This window comes from Anastrepha obliqua, chromosome 2 (assembly GCF_027943255.1).
Source record: "Anastrepha obliqua isolate idAnaObli1 chromosome 2, idAnaObli1_1.0, whole genome shotgun sequence".
Classification (NCBI taxonomy): domain Eukaryota; kingdom Metazoa; phylum Arthropoda; class Insecta; order Diptera; family Tephritidae; genus Anastrepha; species Anastrepha obliqua.
Window position 1 is genome coordinate 35,150,571 of NC_072893.1, and position 13,767 is coordinate 35,164,337.

Below are 13,767 nucleotides of genomic sequence, written 5' to 3' on the forward strand. Positions count from 1 at the left end.
AAACTAATTTCCATACAACATCAGCAGAATTTTGCTAAAGTATCGGTAAATCCTTTCTACTTACATTTATAACGACTCTTTCGCAAAAATCATGATCATGAGGAATGGGTTCAAAGTGCTGTGGCCCCCCACCATACCCATGACCTGCCCCCCCTTCTTCGTCTTGACTGCTTAATTTGGGTAGAGACCTGCAAGTGAGAGAAAAATATAAATAGTCGATTAGTAACAGTGGCATTTAAAGCGAATAAAAAGTGGTAAAATTAAAAATTTTCTTGAGTAGTTTTACTATTTACTTCAGCTGAAAAATTTTTTTTTAATATTATTTGGCCAAATTTGGCCAGCACACAAATTACAAATCTTTATGATTACATTACATTACATTTGTTGTTGCGCTTTAGGCATCAGCACTTACTTTTTCACGAATGTGTCGCATTATCTAACCTTTCCATCGCTTTTGGCAACATTTCCATTCTCACTTGCCAAGCAGTGATTTGTTCGCATTTAACACTTCAATAAATGTACAATTAAGCGGAAATTTTTATGCCGATGTTGAAAGTGTAATTGAAAGGAATTTTTTATACAACTAAGTACTTTTACTATTTGGCATTTAATCGCGTTTTAGATGAGCAGAAAATTTGCTCTATTTTTTGGCATAGCTGCCAAATTTTGTGATATTCAATGTGCATAGTTGTGTTTTCATTTGTATAAGTATTTATTTACTATAAAAGATTGTTTTCATGCAAGAAAATTCAATTATTTTTGCAACTAAGATGAACTATTTCTGAAAAGAAAAGTAATTCACAATAAGGGGAAGATGAAATGACGCTGTGCTCTGCTGCTTCTATCAGCAATTCGATTTATGGCGGGGGTATTTTCAAGGTTAGTATTGCTGCGACGTTTCCGTATTAGAGGGATGATGATGGAGTACTTAGTTTTCCGCAGACACATCTCCGTGTTTTAAGCAGTTCTATGGCATTCATGGTACCCATTAGGGTTGCTCTCCAAACGGAGTAATAAAGTTTACTATATTTCAAGAATTCCGCCAAAATATTTCGGAAAAAGGTTAAGATTTACTCATATAAGGGAGTCCTTTGAAAATACCTACAAGATTCGACTTATGTATTATTAAAATTAATTAATAAAAATAACCTTAGATCGAACCATTCAAGCGAAACTAGGAGAATCGGTGCTTAGGTTTTGGTAGGATTTGGTACGTAGAGGTAAACCGCAAGTGGAGTCTTCTCACCGTTTTTATGGAACACATTTGTAAATAAGCTTCTGTTAATGTCTTCGTAATCTATGTACTTTAAGAGGCCTAATACAAAATACTCTAGATATACTTTCTAGGTGGGCAGAAAAGTGTGGTCTAGGAGTCAATTCAGACAAAACACAACTCATACTGTTCAATAGGAAACACAGAATCCCTCAGCTAAGTCCAATTATGTTCAAGGGGAAAGCTCTTGTGATTTCGGAAGAAACCAAGTACTTAGGACTAAACATAGAGAGGAAACTGACTTGGAAGTCAAACATCTTAGAAAGAGTTAGGAAAGCGAACCTAGCTTTTTATGCCTGTAAGAGAGCTTTAGGTAAGACCTGGGGAATTAAACCTAGGGTTGCTCATTGGCTTTACACTGCTGTCGTCAGACCCATTTTTCTATGTGGAAATGTTGTCTGGTGGTGTGCTAAAAACCTATTATAATAATATAAAATAAAATTGTATTCTAGGGATCAAAATAAGAAATTTTGCCGAAGGAACCATACCTCTAAAACGAATTCTGATGTCCCCCAATTTGGGTCGAACGAAAAATCCCACTTTGACCCATTTAGAGTGCTCCAATCGAGTCCAAATGTATGACTGACCCCCACTAACTTTGGACGGCCGATCCACCCATGCCAGTGGCACACCCTCTGGAACCCCCCTGGGGGGTTCCCAATACAATCATTTCAAAATATCACCATTTTTGGCCTTTACATGAGAAAAGAAACTAAAAAGTTCGACTCAAATTGGGGGACATCAGAATTCGTTTTAGAGGTTTGGTTCCTTCGGCAAAATTTCTTCTTTTGATCCCTAGAATGTGATTTTTACAGAGCAATGTGCGATTTTTTTGCCTCCCCACAAATCGACCCGGCCTAATATATATATACATATATGAAAGGGAATAGTTGGTTGCCGGTCTGAAAAGATGGTTACTTTTGCACTAATGTAGTATTTAGTGATTTGCATTCTTTTCTGATTGCTAATATTTCTGCTTGAAACACGCTAGCTAGTCAGGAGGTCGAATTGATTTGGACAATTTGAGCGGCTCCGAATAGAGGCTAGCTCCCACATCACAATTCATCTTAGATTCTGTGTCTGTGTAGATTTCCATGTCGAATCTATCAATCAGCTTCCCATTCCTCCATTTGGCTCTCGGTGGAAAACGAACCGTAAAATCTTGCTTGAAATTCACAGGCCGCGGATTGTTAAGACTGATTTGTTTTGCAGTGAGGGTCCTTATAGAAGGATCTTGCTCTGACCGGATCTTGTTGTCCAACTTCCATGTCCCTGAGTCTCAATGCGCTGCATGTAGCGATTGTTTTAGGTGCAAGTCAAAATTATAGGTGTGTTAGTACGTTAAGGGCTTCACAAGGACTTCTGCTAAGCGATACTGTGGGAAGAATACACGCTAATCTTGGTATATTGTGCAGCTTGGTTTGGTTGTATTTCTTTTCTATAGCGGGCATCCAGACTAGTCCTGCATATTTTAGTATCGGTCTTACAATGGCTGTGCAGGATAGCTTTGGTTGAAGAGCTCCTAAGCGATCCTGTTGATCTTTGTATATTGGCAGCTTTGGTTGGTTGCATTTCTTTTCTATAGCGGGCCACTAGACTAGTGCCGCATCGGTCTTACAATGGCTGCGCAGGATAGCTTTGGTTGAAGAACCCATTTTTACCCAATATTCTCGTACATGTGCAGAGTGCTAATCAGCTTTCTTCACCCTGTATTCTACATCGGGCCTTCAGCTGAGTTTTGGCCATTGATGTATTCGAGAGCCTTTCCTGGGTTATACTTCCACAGTAGTCCAAGTTAAATCGAGGCAACTAGAAGGCATTAAATAAATTTTATCGCAAGGGTTAAGTCTTAAGCGACTTTTTATAACTGCCAATAGCAAAAATCTTTAAAAGTGTAAGTATTTAGAAAGTTTTTTTCTATTCATTTAAACGTTTCGAAATATCCAACTAATGAATATTTATCAGTTCTTGTGAATTTGTAGTTCATAATCATCATCCTTGGAAAGTTCTTAATTTATTAAGTTATGTGGTTATTTATGTGCAAAACGCAGTCTATGGAAACGAAAAGCACATTCCGCACAGCACACACACAGACGCGCACACATGGATAAACACTTCGCTTAGTACTCATACATATATTTTACAGAACCATAAGTATCCACAAATAAATAACCTTCTTAAATCGTTCACTAGCGTTCAAAGCGGAGGAAAAACTAATCCAATATTTGCCATCAAATTACTTTGAAGGACATCGAAGATGACGGGTTGATGAAGTATAAAGGAAAGAAGCAAGCAGTAAAAAAGTCAGCAATGGAACAGAGGACCAAGGCAAGAAAGAGCGAAGGAGAACATCTTATTAAAAAACAGCCGTTGTAAGAGGCAGCATGCTAAGGAGGCGCTACAGCCATGAGCATTACAATAAACACAAAAACAACCGTCCATGTGTATGAGTATGAGTGTAGCGACTTGCAAGCAGCTCCTTCAAACAGCAAAGTTACACGAAATTATGTGAGGCTTGCACTTTCACGGCCTTACCTCACTCTCCTCTCATTCACTGAAGTTGTGAGGTTCTCAGCGACGCCAGCAGGCTACGCTAGTTTTACCAGCCTTGAGCGAATGCCACAGATACAGAGAAAACAAAAATAAATAAATTGAATATTATGAGTACATATTTGTATGCTAGCAAACATAAAGTTTTGCAAAATCAAATTGCACCCAAATGCACGCAGTGCCCCTCTCTCTTTCTCACTCTCAGTCCGCACTCACATCGACGTTCGTTTCCCTTTATTGTCACTTGCCATCGTTTAGCAATTGAATTGAAAACTTCAATGAAATCAAATGAAATAAACAAACTTAAGAGCAGAGCAGCAAGTGATGATGGCAAGGCGGGAGTGGGAAGAACGACGAGGTATTGGAAAACAATAGAAACTTGAACAATGAATGCAAGGGAAATGACGTCAGCAGGCGAAAAGTGTATAGACATGACGGCAGCAGAGGTGCGAACACCGGCGCGGACTTAATAGATTCGTCTGTAGTAAAGGTTGCAACAACAAATAAGGCATATGGGTTACTATATAGTGGATACTCCCGGAGGCTTATGTAGTGTTTCTCAGATACATCCATAAATACATAGATACGTACGAGCAAGCTGCTATTAAATTTGAGCTTTAGGCATGTTTGTATTTTTGTATGTTTATATTTACTTGTATGCAAGTATAAAGCCTTATGTTTGGGACCAACACCTAGTTCACAACTAGTATAAACGTGAACAAATGGAAACCAGTCTACTAGTGTGAGTAGTTCGCACGAAAAAAGTACTTCCTTAAAAATGCTTATTTTTGGACACGAAAATGATTTCATTGTTTTTTCCAAAAAGGCGTTTTCGAGATATAAGCAAAATACCTCATTACACCGTATGTGCATAAAGATTTGGGTCTCAAGGCTTATAAAGTTTGGTTAAGACAAGAGCTCAAGCCGACCGATCATATACAACGTCGTGTCTTTGCTGATTGGGTGAACGCACGAAAATGATCCGGAACTCCATCTAAAAATCATTTTGAGTGAAGAGGCCCATTTCAACCTCAGTGGCTTGGTCAACAAGCAAAATTGTCGGATCTTGGGCTCAGAAAATCCAAGAGTCATTGTTGGAAAGACTCTCTATCCTCAACGTGTGACTGTTTGGTGCGGTTTATGGTCCGGCGGAGTAATTGGACCCTACTTTTTCGAAAATGGAGCTGGAGTAACAGTTACGGTGATTAGATTGCGCTGTCGAGAGATGATTAAAGATTGTGTATGGCCGGAATTGGATGGTTTTGATCTGGACAACGTTTATTTTCAACAAGACGGCGCTACGTGCCACACAAGCAACGAAACCATAGATCTTTTGCGGGAATAACACCTCTTATTGGAAAATCCTTTATTTTGGTATCTAATTGCAATGCAGCGGTGACGATGGACTACTACCTAGGACATGCAAATGTCAAATACGTGTTCTGAAAACATTCTGAGTAGACTGACCTGGGACTACTGGTGTATACCAAGTGGTTGATAATTCGTCAGTTCGGGACCGGTATTTAGTACTTGCAGGTGTATACAACCATACGTATAAATGCATAAAGAAATATATGTACATACATACTGTTAGTGTACTTTGCATACATAAATTCCAGCCGTTTCTTTTCATCGTTCAATGAAAATTTCATTCATTGCGTTCAAGCAAGTATTCATGTAACGCAACATAAAAAGTACGCATTGTACTGCACATAGTAACTGAATGTGTATGTATTGTATATGTTCATATGTATTTATCAAAGCATTGTTAAAGCAAACTGTTAAAAAAGCAATTTTATTAAACTCATGTCCGCGATTTCATAAACGCGATTTGAGACGCTTCTACTTGAATGCACACAAATTCTTCAGATTTCCAGAAAAACTCAAGATTTGAGAAACGATGTTCATTCATAATATTTTCCCATAATTATTCTTGTAACTTTTCAAAAGATTATTGATGGAATTTGTATTCCTGCCATTTATGGATGTTCAGTGTGGAATAAGTATTGGAATGGGGTATAGGTAGTAAAATGCATATATAAGTTTTATCCCTTCAGTGTAATAATAATGTAATAAAGGGTGATCAGATGGGAGACACTTTTTTCAACAGAGCTTTTTGACAAATCACGCGTGGCTGCAGTCAAATTAAATACATAGTTTTTTTTCAGAAAACCGATGCTCTGTGAAAAATGTTCAACGTGCGCTCAGGTCGACTTATGGTCCTCATCGGTGAGGCCCATTTTTGGCTTAATGACTAAATCAACAAGCAAAATTTCCGTATTTGGGATGAAGAGCAACCCGCAGCCATTCAAAAACAGCCATTACATCCATTGCAAACAATCGTTTGGTGCAGTCGATGGGATGTAGGAATCATCGGCCCATATTTCTTCAAAAACGAGGCTGGCGCCAATGTAACAGTGAATGGCGAACGCTATCGCGCCATGATAAATCATGATGGGTGGGCGGATGGCACCCATGATAAATGACTTTTTGGTGCCGAAAATTGAAGGCCGTGATCTCCAAAACAGTTGATTCCAATGAGACGGCGCTACTTGCCCCACAGCGCGTGAAAAAATGGATTTACTGCGTCGTCATTTCGGTAAGCAATTTATCTCTCGTGGCGGACCAGTGGATTGGCCGCCAAGATTATGTGATATCACACCCTTGGGCTTTTATTTGTGGTGGTATGTAAAATCTAAATGCTTTATGGATAAACCAGCTTCGATTGAGGCATTGGGAGCCAACATTACTAGAGTTATTCACGAGATGCCGACCGAAACCCTCCAGCGAGCCATTCAGAACTGTTGTTTACAGATGGCCGAATTACGGCGCAGTTGCGAGCAACATTTTAAAGGGGCTATCTTTAATAAATAAATGTCATAAATGGTTCTACACAAAAATTATAAAGACAGCCCAATCAATTAAAACTTTCGTTGATTTATTTCAATTTAAATTCCATTACTTCTAAATTGATCACCCTTTGTATGTATGTAAAGTTTAGGGTATAGTATACCCCACCACATCTTTTCCGGGTTGATTTTTTTGTAAGCGTCAACTACTAGGTTACAAACTGTTTTGAGGTGGCCGCCGTAGCCGAATAGGTTGGTGCGTGACTACCATTCGCAATTCACAGAGAAAACGTCGGTTCGAATCTTCGTGAAACACCAAATGAGGAAAAAAGTTTTTTTGTAATAGCGGTCGCCCCTCGGAGGCAATGGCAAACCTCCGAGTGTATTTCTACCATGAAAAAGCCGCTTACTTTCAGCCAGCGGCTACTATCAGCGCCCTAGAGCGGGGGAAGATCGAGAAAGCCGTTCGAGGAAACTGATTATTTTCGTATTCAATGCAAAGTGTACAAATTTAGAGCGATTGAAGATATGATTTGATATTGCGATTTGATATCGGCGAAATAATAAAATAAATCAAACACACTCGGTAAGCGACCACCGGCTCTTTACCAGAAGGTCTCCCTTTGGAATGTACATATGTAGTTGCGCTTACTTCTGTGAACAAATCAGTATAGCCATAGCTTTACTCCAAAAATGATAGATTACAAGATTTGGCCATCCGAAGCGAAAATGTGAGAGTAACTTTGGCCATTACATCAGAAAGGATTTGACAGGGAAAGAGGCGAATGAAATGAAAATAAATTGGTAAAGTGAGGTTAGCTGAATGCAATCAGTCTTTCAATCAGTCGTTTGTTCAGACAGCAATGAAGTAACGTTGATTTTTTCGTATATCACCGACACAAGATCAGCTTTTGCCGACCCTGTAACTTCAATAAATTAGCTGATTCCCTCAAAATCGCTGAGAGTCGGTTAAAGGTCTGATGGTGGTTCTGAAAACAGAAGGTGTGGCCTTCTATTACTTATATAAAATTATGCCATAACTTTACTCACATTGTAAGTAATGAACTTTTATGTTAATTTCACACAATAATTTGGAGAGATCGCTATTGAAATTTTTTCGATAACCATGGAATGGTACATCTTCATTGTAATGCTGAAGGTAAAACCGTTGCCACCTTCCCGTTCTCGCGGAATCCCGTGAGAAACCTGGGAAAAAACTGCCTATAATATAAAAGAAGATAAGGGGGCAGGAGAATGCAGCAACTTAATTGGCATAATCTCTCAAGGATTTTTTTGCTAGTCAAGTACAGTGGCTCACTATAGTCGCCGCATTAAAAGGAATACAATTTGAGTTCGTGAAAGCTGTGATGGAGAAGGTGACATGCGTCCTGAAGTAGCTGATAGAAAAAGTCTTCCGCTTTGCTTCGAATAAGGGAATATTGACGCGGATATTTATGGTGAATCTCTCTTGCCAAAAAGTTCTACTTTGAACTAAGTAGGCAATTTTATAATAGTTCCTCTTTCGGCGAACAAAACTAACACGCTACAAGGCTCTCATCATGCCTGTCCTAACGTATGGCACAGCAGCTTGGACGATGACCATATCCGATGAGGCGTCACTTGGAGTGTTTGAGAGAAAGATACTGTGGAAGATTTTTGAACCTCTGCACGTTGGCGATGATGAGTATCGTAGGCAAGGGAATAATGAGCTGCATACGCTTTACAATGACATAGACTTGGCGCAGCGCGGCTTCGTTGGCTGGGTTATGTCGCTCCGGCTTTCAAAGTATTCGATGTGGTAGCAGAGGAAGAGGAAGAAGAAGAGAGAGACTTCTTCTGCGTTGGAAAGATAAGGTGGAGAAGGACTCAGTTTCACTTGGTGTTTCCAATGGGCGCCGGTTAACACGAGAAATAAACGATTGGCGCGCTTTTTTAAACTCGGGCACAATCGTTTAATCGAGTATCGCGGCCACCACGAAAAAGAATGAGAAATTAGGAAGGTATGAAATCAAAATCAAATATTTTCCCGTTTCATGCTCGCTATTTAATAGCCACACCTTGTATATCTACATACGCATGAGTTAGTACTAGGCGACATTGGATTATAAGTAACCAACCCATCTGCTGCAGAACAAATGGCTCGGATGTTGTGTTCGAAAGCCGCTAACAGAACACCTTGTGGACAACTGCCACAAACAAATACCAGCTAAAAACGTTGGTATACTGTTTTACCTAAATTCATGCTTAAAAACAACAACAAAACTAGCCATTAACAATACAAAAGCTCTTCCAATTGCAGCAGTTGCATACGTACAGGGAAGATATTTCATTGATGCAACGACGCCAAGGTGAACGGACGAGTCAGAGGAATAACAAAAACGGACGGACGCCAAGGTGGCCAAGCGGCTGCCGAAGTGGACACAAAACCTGAAAAATGATTCGTCTCACTGTTTCCTTGTTGCCATTGTGGTTGTTGTTGTTAGTACTCTATATATACCTATGTGACGTACTCGTATAAGTATTGACGTGTTGCTAACGCCGGTCGCCGATTGCTGTGTTGCAGAGTTGCTGTCGTAGCATAATTTGGTGTGCATAAGCGCCAACCGCTGCCGCTCCTCGTTCATCATAAGCTTCAATGCTTTGGTGTATTTGTGTTTACCCGCATGTGTGTGTGTGTGTGTGAAGGAAGAATACAAGGGCGAATACCACAAGAGACGCAAACAAACAAACTAAAAAAAAAAAAAGAAAAAGTTTTGCAAAAGCGTTCGGTGCCGCAAATGGTTGCACTCAAATTGGGTCAGCAGCGGCGGCACTTCGATGCTCGTTGCCGCTCGTGCACTGCTGCCATATGCAACATACAACATTCATGTTGTAATCCAAATACAATACATGTATATACATGTATACAATACATATATAGAGGTATTTATTAATGTACTACATAGCTGTGACGTCACAGCCACTAGTAAAGCCGCATATTGGGCCGTAACCTCGACCAGGTGCATGTCGGCCAAAGTGCCGTCTGAGCTGCCGCTGACGCTGCTGCTGTTGTGGTGGTGGGAGGGTGGGTGGTAAGTTGCAATGTCGTTGTTGTGTAAGTTTTTGACCTATATATGGCGTGCTTATGTGTGAGTGTGCTTGTACATAAGTACATGGCATGTATGTCGCATGGCTTGAATATGCAGCTATGCATTAATGTTCAAATCTATTTATGGAAGTACGCATATTTACACATATACTTATATATATACGCGAGTACGTATTTGTGTGTGTGAAGCCCTGCATACTTTCGGTGCACAGTTTGTTTGAGAAAAATGGGGGTCAAATATTATATTATGATTCTTTGCTCAAATCTTTGTACATATATTTTTGTACATACGATTATACATACAGATGCAGGTATGCAATTATTGGCGTGTGTATGCAACTACTCAGTATAGGGCTACGCTTTGTGACGTAGCACAGCTAGGCAGGCACTGTGAACTCGTTTTACGTTCCCGTTTTCGCCAGGATTTTCCTTATGTGCGCGTATACATACATATATACTAGTGTATACATATACATACACACTAGTATATACATATGTACATTTGTACGCGTACATAGGTATTTGGGACAAAATGGGTTGCATTTTTTTGCCGGTAGCGCTTTTTTCGTTTTGAGCATTCGCATGACGTCAGTGAAATATACATGGATATGTATGTGTGTGTATATTTCTGTACGTATTTAAAAGTGTTGTTAAAGCTACGCACTTCACTTTTGTTGTTTAAAAATAAAGCTAGCATTTTTTCTGGCGCTATTAAACGGCAGTAATCGAATTGGCAGGAAGTACCGTTTAGTCAGGCAATTAACTGAAACAATGAAATGAAATTAGGCCTTTCCGAAATGTCTTTTCTTGAATGTCTTTTCTTGATTTACCAAAACTAGTTATCTACCCCACGCATGCAGGAAAACTATTTGATTTTGTACGTTTCAAGTAGGTGTCTTCCAAAAGTAAGTAGGTTTTGAGTGCGAAATTATTGAAACGCCACATAGTCGTTATGGATGAATGTGTTTTAGAACGTAATTTCTTCTGACAAGGAAAAATTCGATATTGGTACCTCTAACGGCCAACCATAAGTACTGCCGCAGTGCAAGGAAATTACGCTAAATTTGTTGCAAGCAAAATTACGGTGGTGGATCGCTAATGATTTGGGCGGCTTTTGGATAAGCGAAAAGGATTCTTGGATCTTCCACAGTAACAAGCTCCAATTCACATGGCGAGTAGTGACAAGAAGTTTGTTTCAAGAAGTATAAAATATGTTGGACTACCATTCGGAAATTCGGAGAGAATGTAAGTTCGAATCTCCGTTTTCTAATAGCGGTCGCCTCTCGGCAGGCAATGGCAAACCTCATGGTGTATTTCTGCCATGAAGAAGCTCCTTATGAAAAAATATCTGCCGCTCGGAGTTGGTCCCTTCATTTCTGGAACAACATCAACAAATGAGGAGAAGACCTCCGCCAAACACCCAAACAGGGTGTACGCGCCAATTATATATATGTGTATATATGAGGCCATCAAATTCTTTCGAAAAGTGTATGGAGATTCTTGGATCTATCACCAGTACGAAGCTCCAGTTCATACTGTGAGCACCAACAAGAAGCTTCTTTCTTTCGGAAAGTTATCAGAATTGAAGTGGCCAGTGGAGGACCTGTATTTAATCTGAATTGAAGAGTTTTTGGAAATGCTTTGAGGCAAATTTAGTTTTATTATACTGCTCTTAGATGGTTTGTCAAGTAATTGGGGTAAATTAAAATAAAATAAGTCATTTAATGGCATACAATTGAACACCACGCCATATACTCGTACATACATATAATAAATCAGATTACATTGCGAAACTCCAAGGTATTCTGCGGTCTGTTACAACAAATTGTACTCGTCTATATCGTACTATATCTTTTATAGTTTAACTTTTATCCTTTGCCTTTCATCTTTTATTTTTATATCTTAATTTTTAGCCTTATTATTATTTTTTTCTCTTATTTTTAAATTTTAATTTTTTATCGTTTGTCTTTTATCTTTTATCTTTTATCTTTTATCTTTTATCTTTTATCTTTTATCTTTTATCTTTTATCTTTTATCTTTTATCTTTTATCTTTTATCTTTTATCTTTTATCTTTTATCTTTTATCTTTTATCTTTTATCTTTTATCTTTTATCTTTTATCTTTTATCTTTTATCTTTTATCTTTTATCTTTTATCTTTTATCTTTTATCTTTTATCTTTTATCTTTTATCTTTTATCTTTTATCTTATATCTTATATCTTTTACCTTTTATCTTTTGTCTTTTATCCTTTATCCTTTATCTTTTATTTTTTATATAATAGTTAAAATTTTATTTGTCATATTTGATTTTTTTATTTTTGATTTTTTATCTTTCATCTCTTTTCATTTTTTCTCTCATCTTCTAGTATTTATCTTTTATTTATATTCTTGTTTCGTTACGTCGCAATGATTTGTGTGCCTGGCCATAGGCGAACGAAATTAATCAACAATTCAAAGGTAGCTGGAAAAATTTCAAGAAACCGATTCTGTCGAGGATAGCAAAAAGACCGGCAGGCCAAAAACTGGAACTCAGTTGAGAATATTGCTGCTGGCTGCTGTAGCGCAAAGTCTTGCTGAACAACCTTCTGCAACGCTTATATATTTTATTTGAAAACAACATCTAGGCGCGTCTTTTGAAATATTCTTTATATTTTATTGTGGCTGAATTTTATGTATCTACATATCTTTTAAGAATTCAAGTTTGAAGTAAATTTTGCACTGCTTGAGAATTTATTTAGGCGGTTATTTTTCTTATTTGTTTTCCTTTAGCTCCTATTGAAGCATGAGGCGTCAAAGTTAGGCGGTAGTTGTAGGCGGTTAGTTATTTGCAATATGCATGAGTTCTATCAGCGTATTTGCTAAGTAAGATATTAATCATACAGCCAATCTTATCTGCCAACTTCATGTTAAATATGGGATTTTTAATAGATGCCAGTTTATCTGTTTATCTTGTTGGGTCTGTACAAGAATGTTGAAGACGATTCGGGAAGAGAATTTACTACTGCAAGAAAGAGTTTCATATGTAGAGATTGTCGTAGCTCAGAGAAAATATAGCAATTAACATAGAGCAGAAATGAAAAAGAAAACAATCTATACCGACTACCCTCATTTCAAAATAAATTACTTCCATGAGGTCGGCAGTGCAAGTCTTCCATATGACTTTTTCAAACTTTTTTAAGTAGAATTTAAAGATTATCTCCTTTAAATACATTTCAGTTTCGTTCTTTTCGAATGAGTTACGGCTATAGAGTGGGCACATTCTGCGTAGTAACTTTAATAGAGAATGATGATGTGTTATTTTGGAAGGGTGGAAAAATAATTCATGTGGACTATGAAAGCATTATTGCGCTTCTTTACCAAATTTTACTACATGAATTTTACTGTAGATTCACAGTAGATCCTTGGGAGCACAAAAAATTTGACGACAATCGCATTAGCTAAGACTTAACTCATCTTTTTTATTACGAGGCATCTTCTGCAAATCGCAAATAGGTAGGTAGGTGAAATGGTTGAAGTGCCAGTTTGGCACTCCTGAAGTAGCACTAAAGCGCCGTTTTGATACCATTATGAGACCTCCAACAGGCAGATATTTACAGCCAGCCAGAGCTGTTGATATAATGAAGAAGATTGATGGGATTTAGGTTGGCGCACTGCCCCAGGCTGTCAAAGAAAGGAGCGCCCAGTGATTTTAATCGTCTGACTGCCAAACCCGGACAATTACAGAGAAAGTGCTTCTCTAAAAGGTCTCCACAGCTTCTGCAATGGGGGTTAAATGGTAGTCCTAGCTTTTCTGCGTGTACGCCGATCGTCCAGTGACCAGTAAATACAGCTGCAAGTTTGAAAATTGGGCCAAAGGGTTTTCGAAATAGCACATGAAGAAATGGAGCTCCATCTCTTCTGCGCTTTCCTGAGGAATATGCTTGTGTAATTCCCTTTTAACAACTGTCAAGGGGATCCGGATGACCGGGTAGGGGTCTCTGAGGCCAATTAAGTCCCCTTCCTGGCAAG

The 13,767-nt window shown here is 38.5% G+C and overlaps 1 protein-coding gene across 1 annotated transcript in view; it reads right to left on the reverse strand.

Annotated features, from left to right (window-relative positions):
- Positions 1 to 9,296, reverse strand: part of LOC129238079 (potassium voltage-gated channel protein Shaker) — a 124,360-nt gene extending 115,064 nt beyond the window's left edge. The window contains exons 1-2 of the mRNA XM_054873118.1: positions 9,121 to 9,296; positions 65 to 188 (exon numbers count right to left, since the gene is read on the reverse strand). Coding sequence (XP_054729093.1) covers positions 65 to 188; positions 9,121 to 9,296 — 300 coding nt within the window. The remainder of the gene's footprint in view (positions 1 to 64; positions 189 to 9,120) is intronic.
- Between the last annotated feature and the right edge of the window lie 4,471 nt (positions 9,297 to 13,767).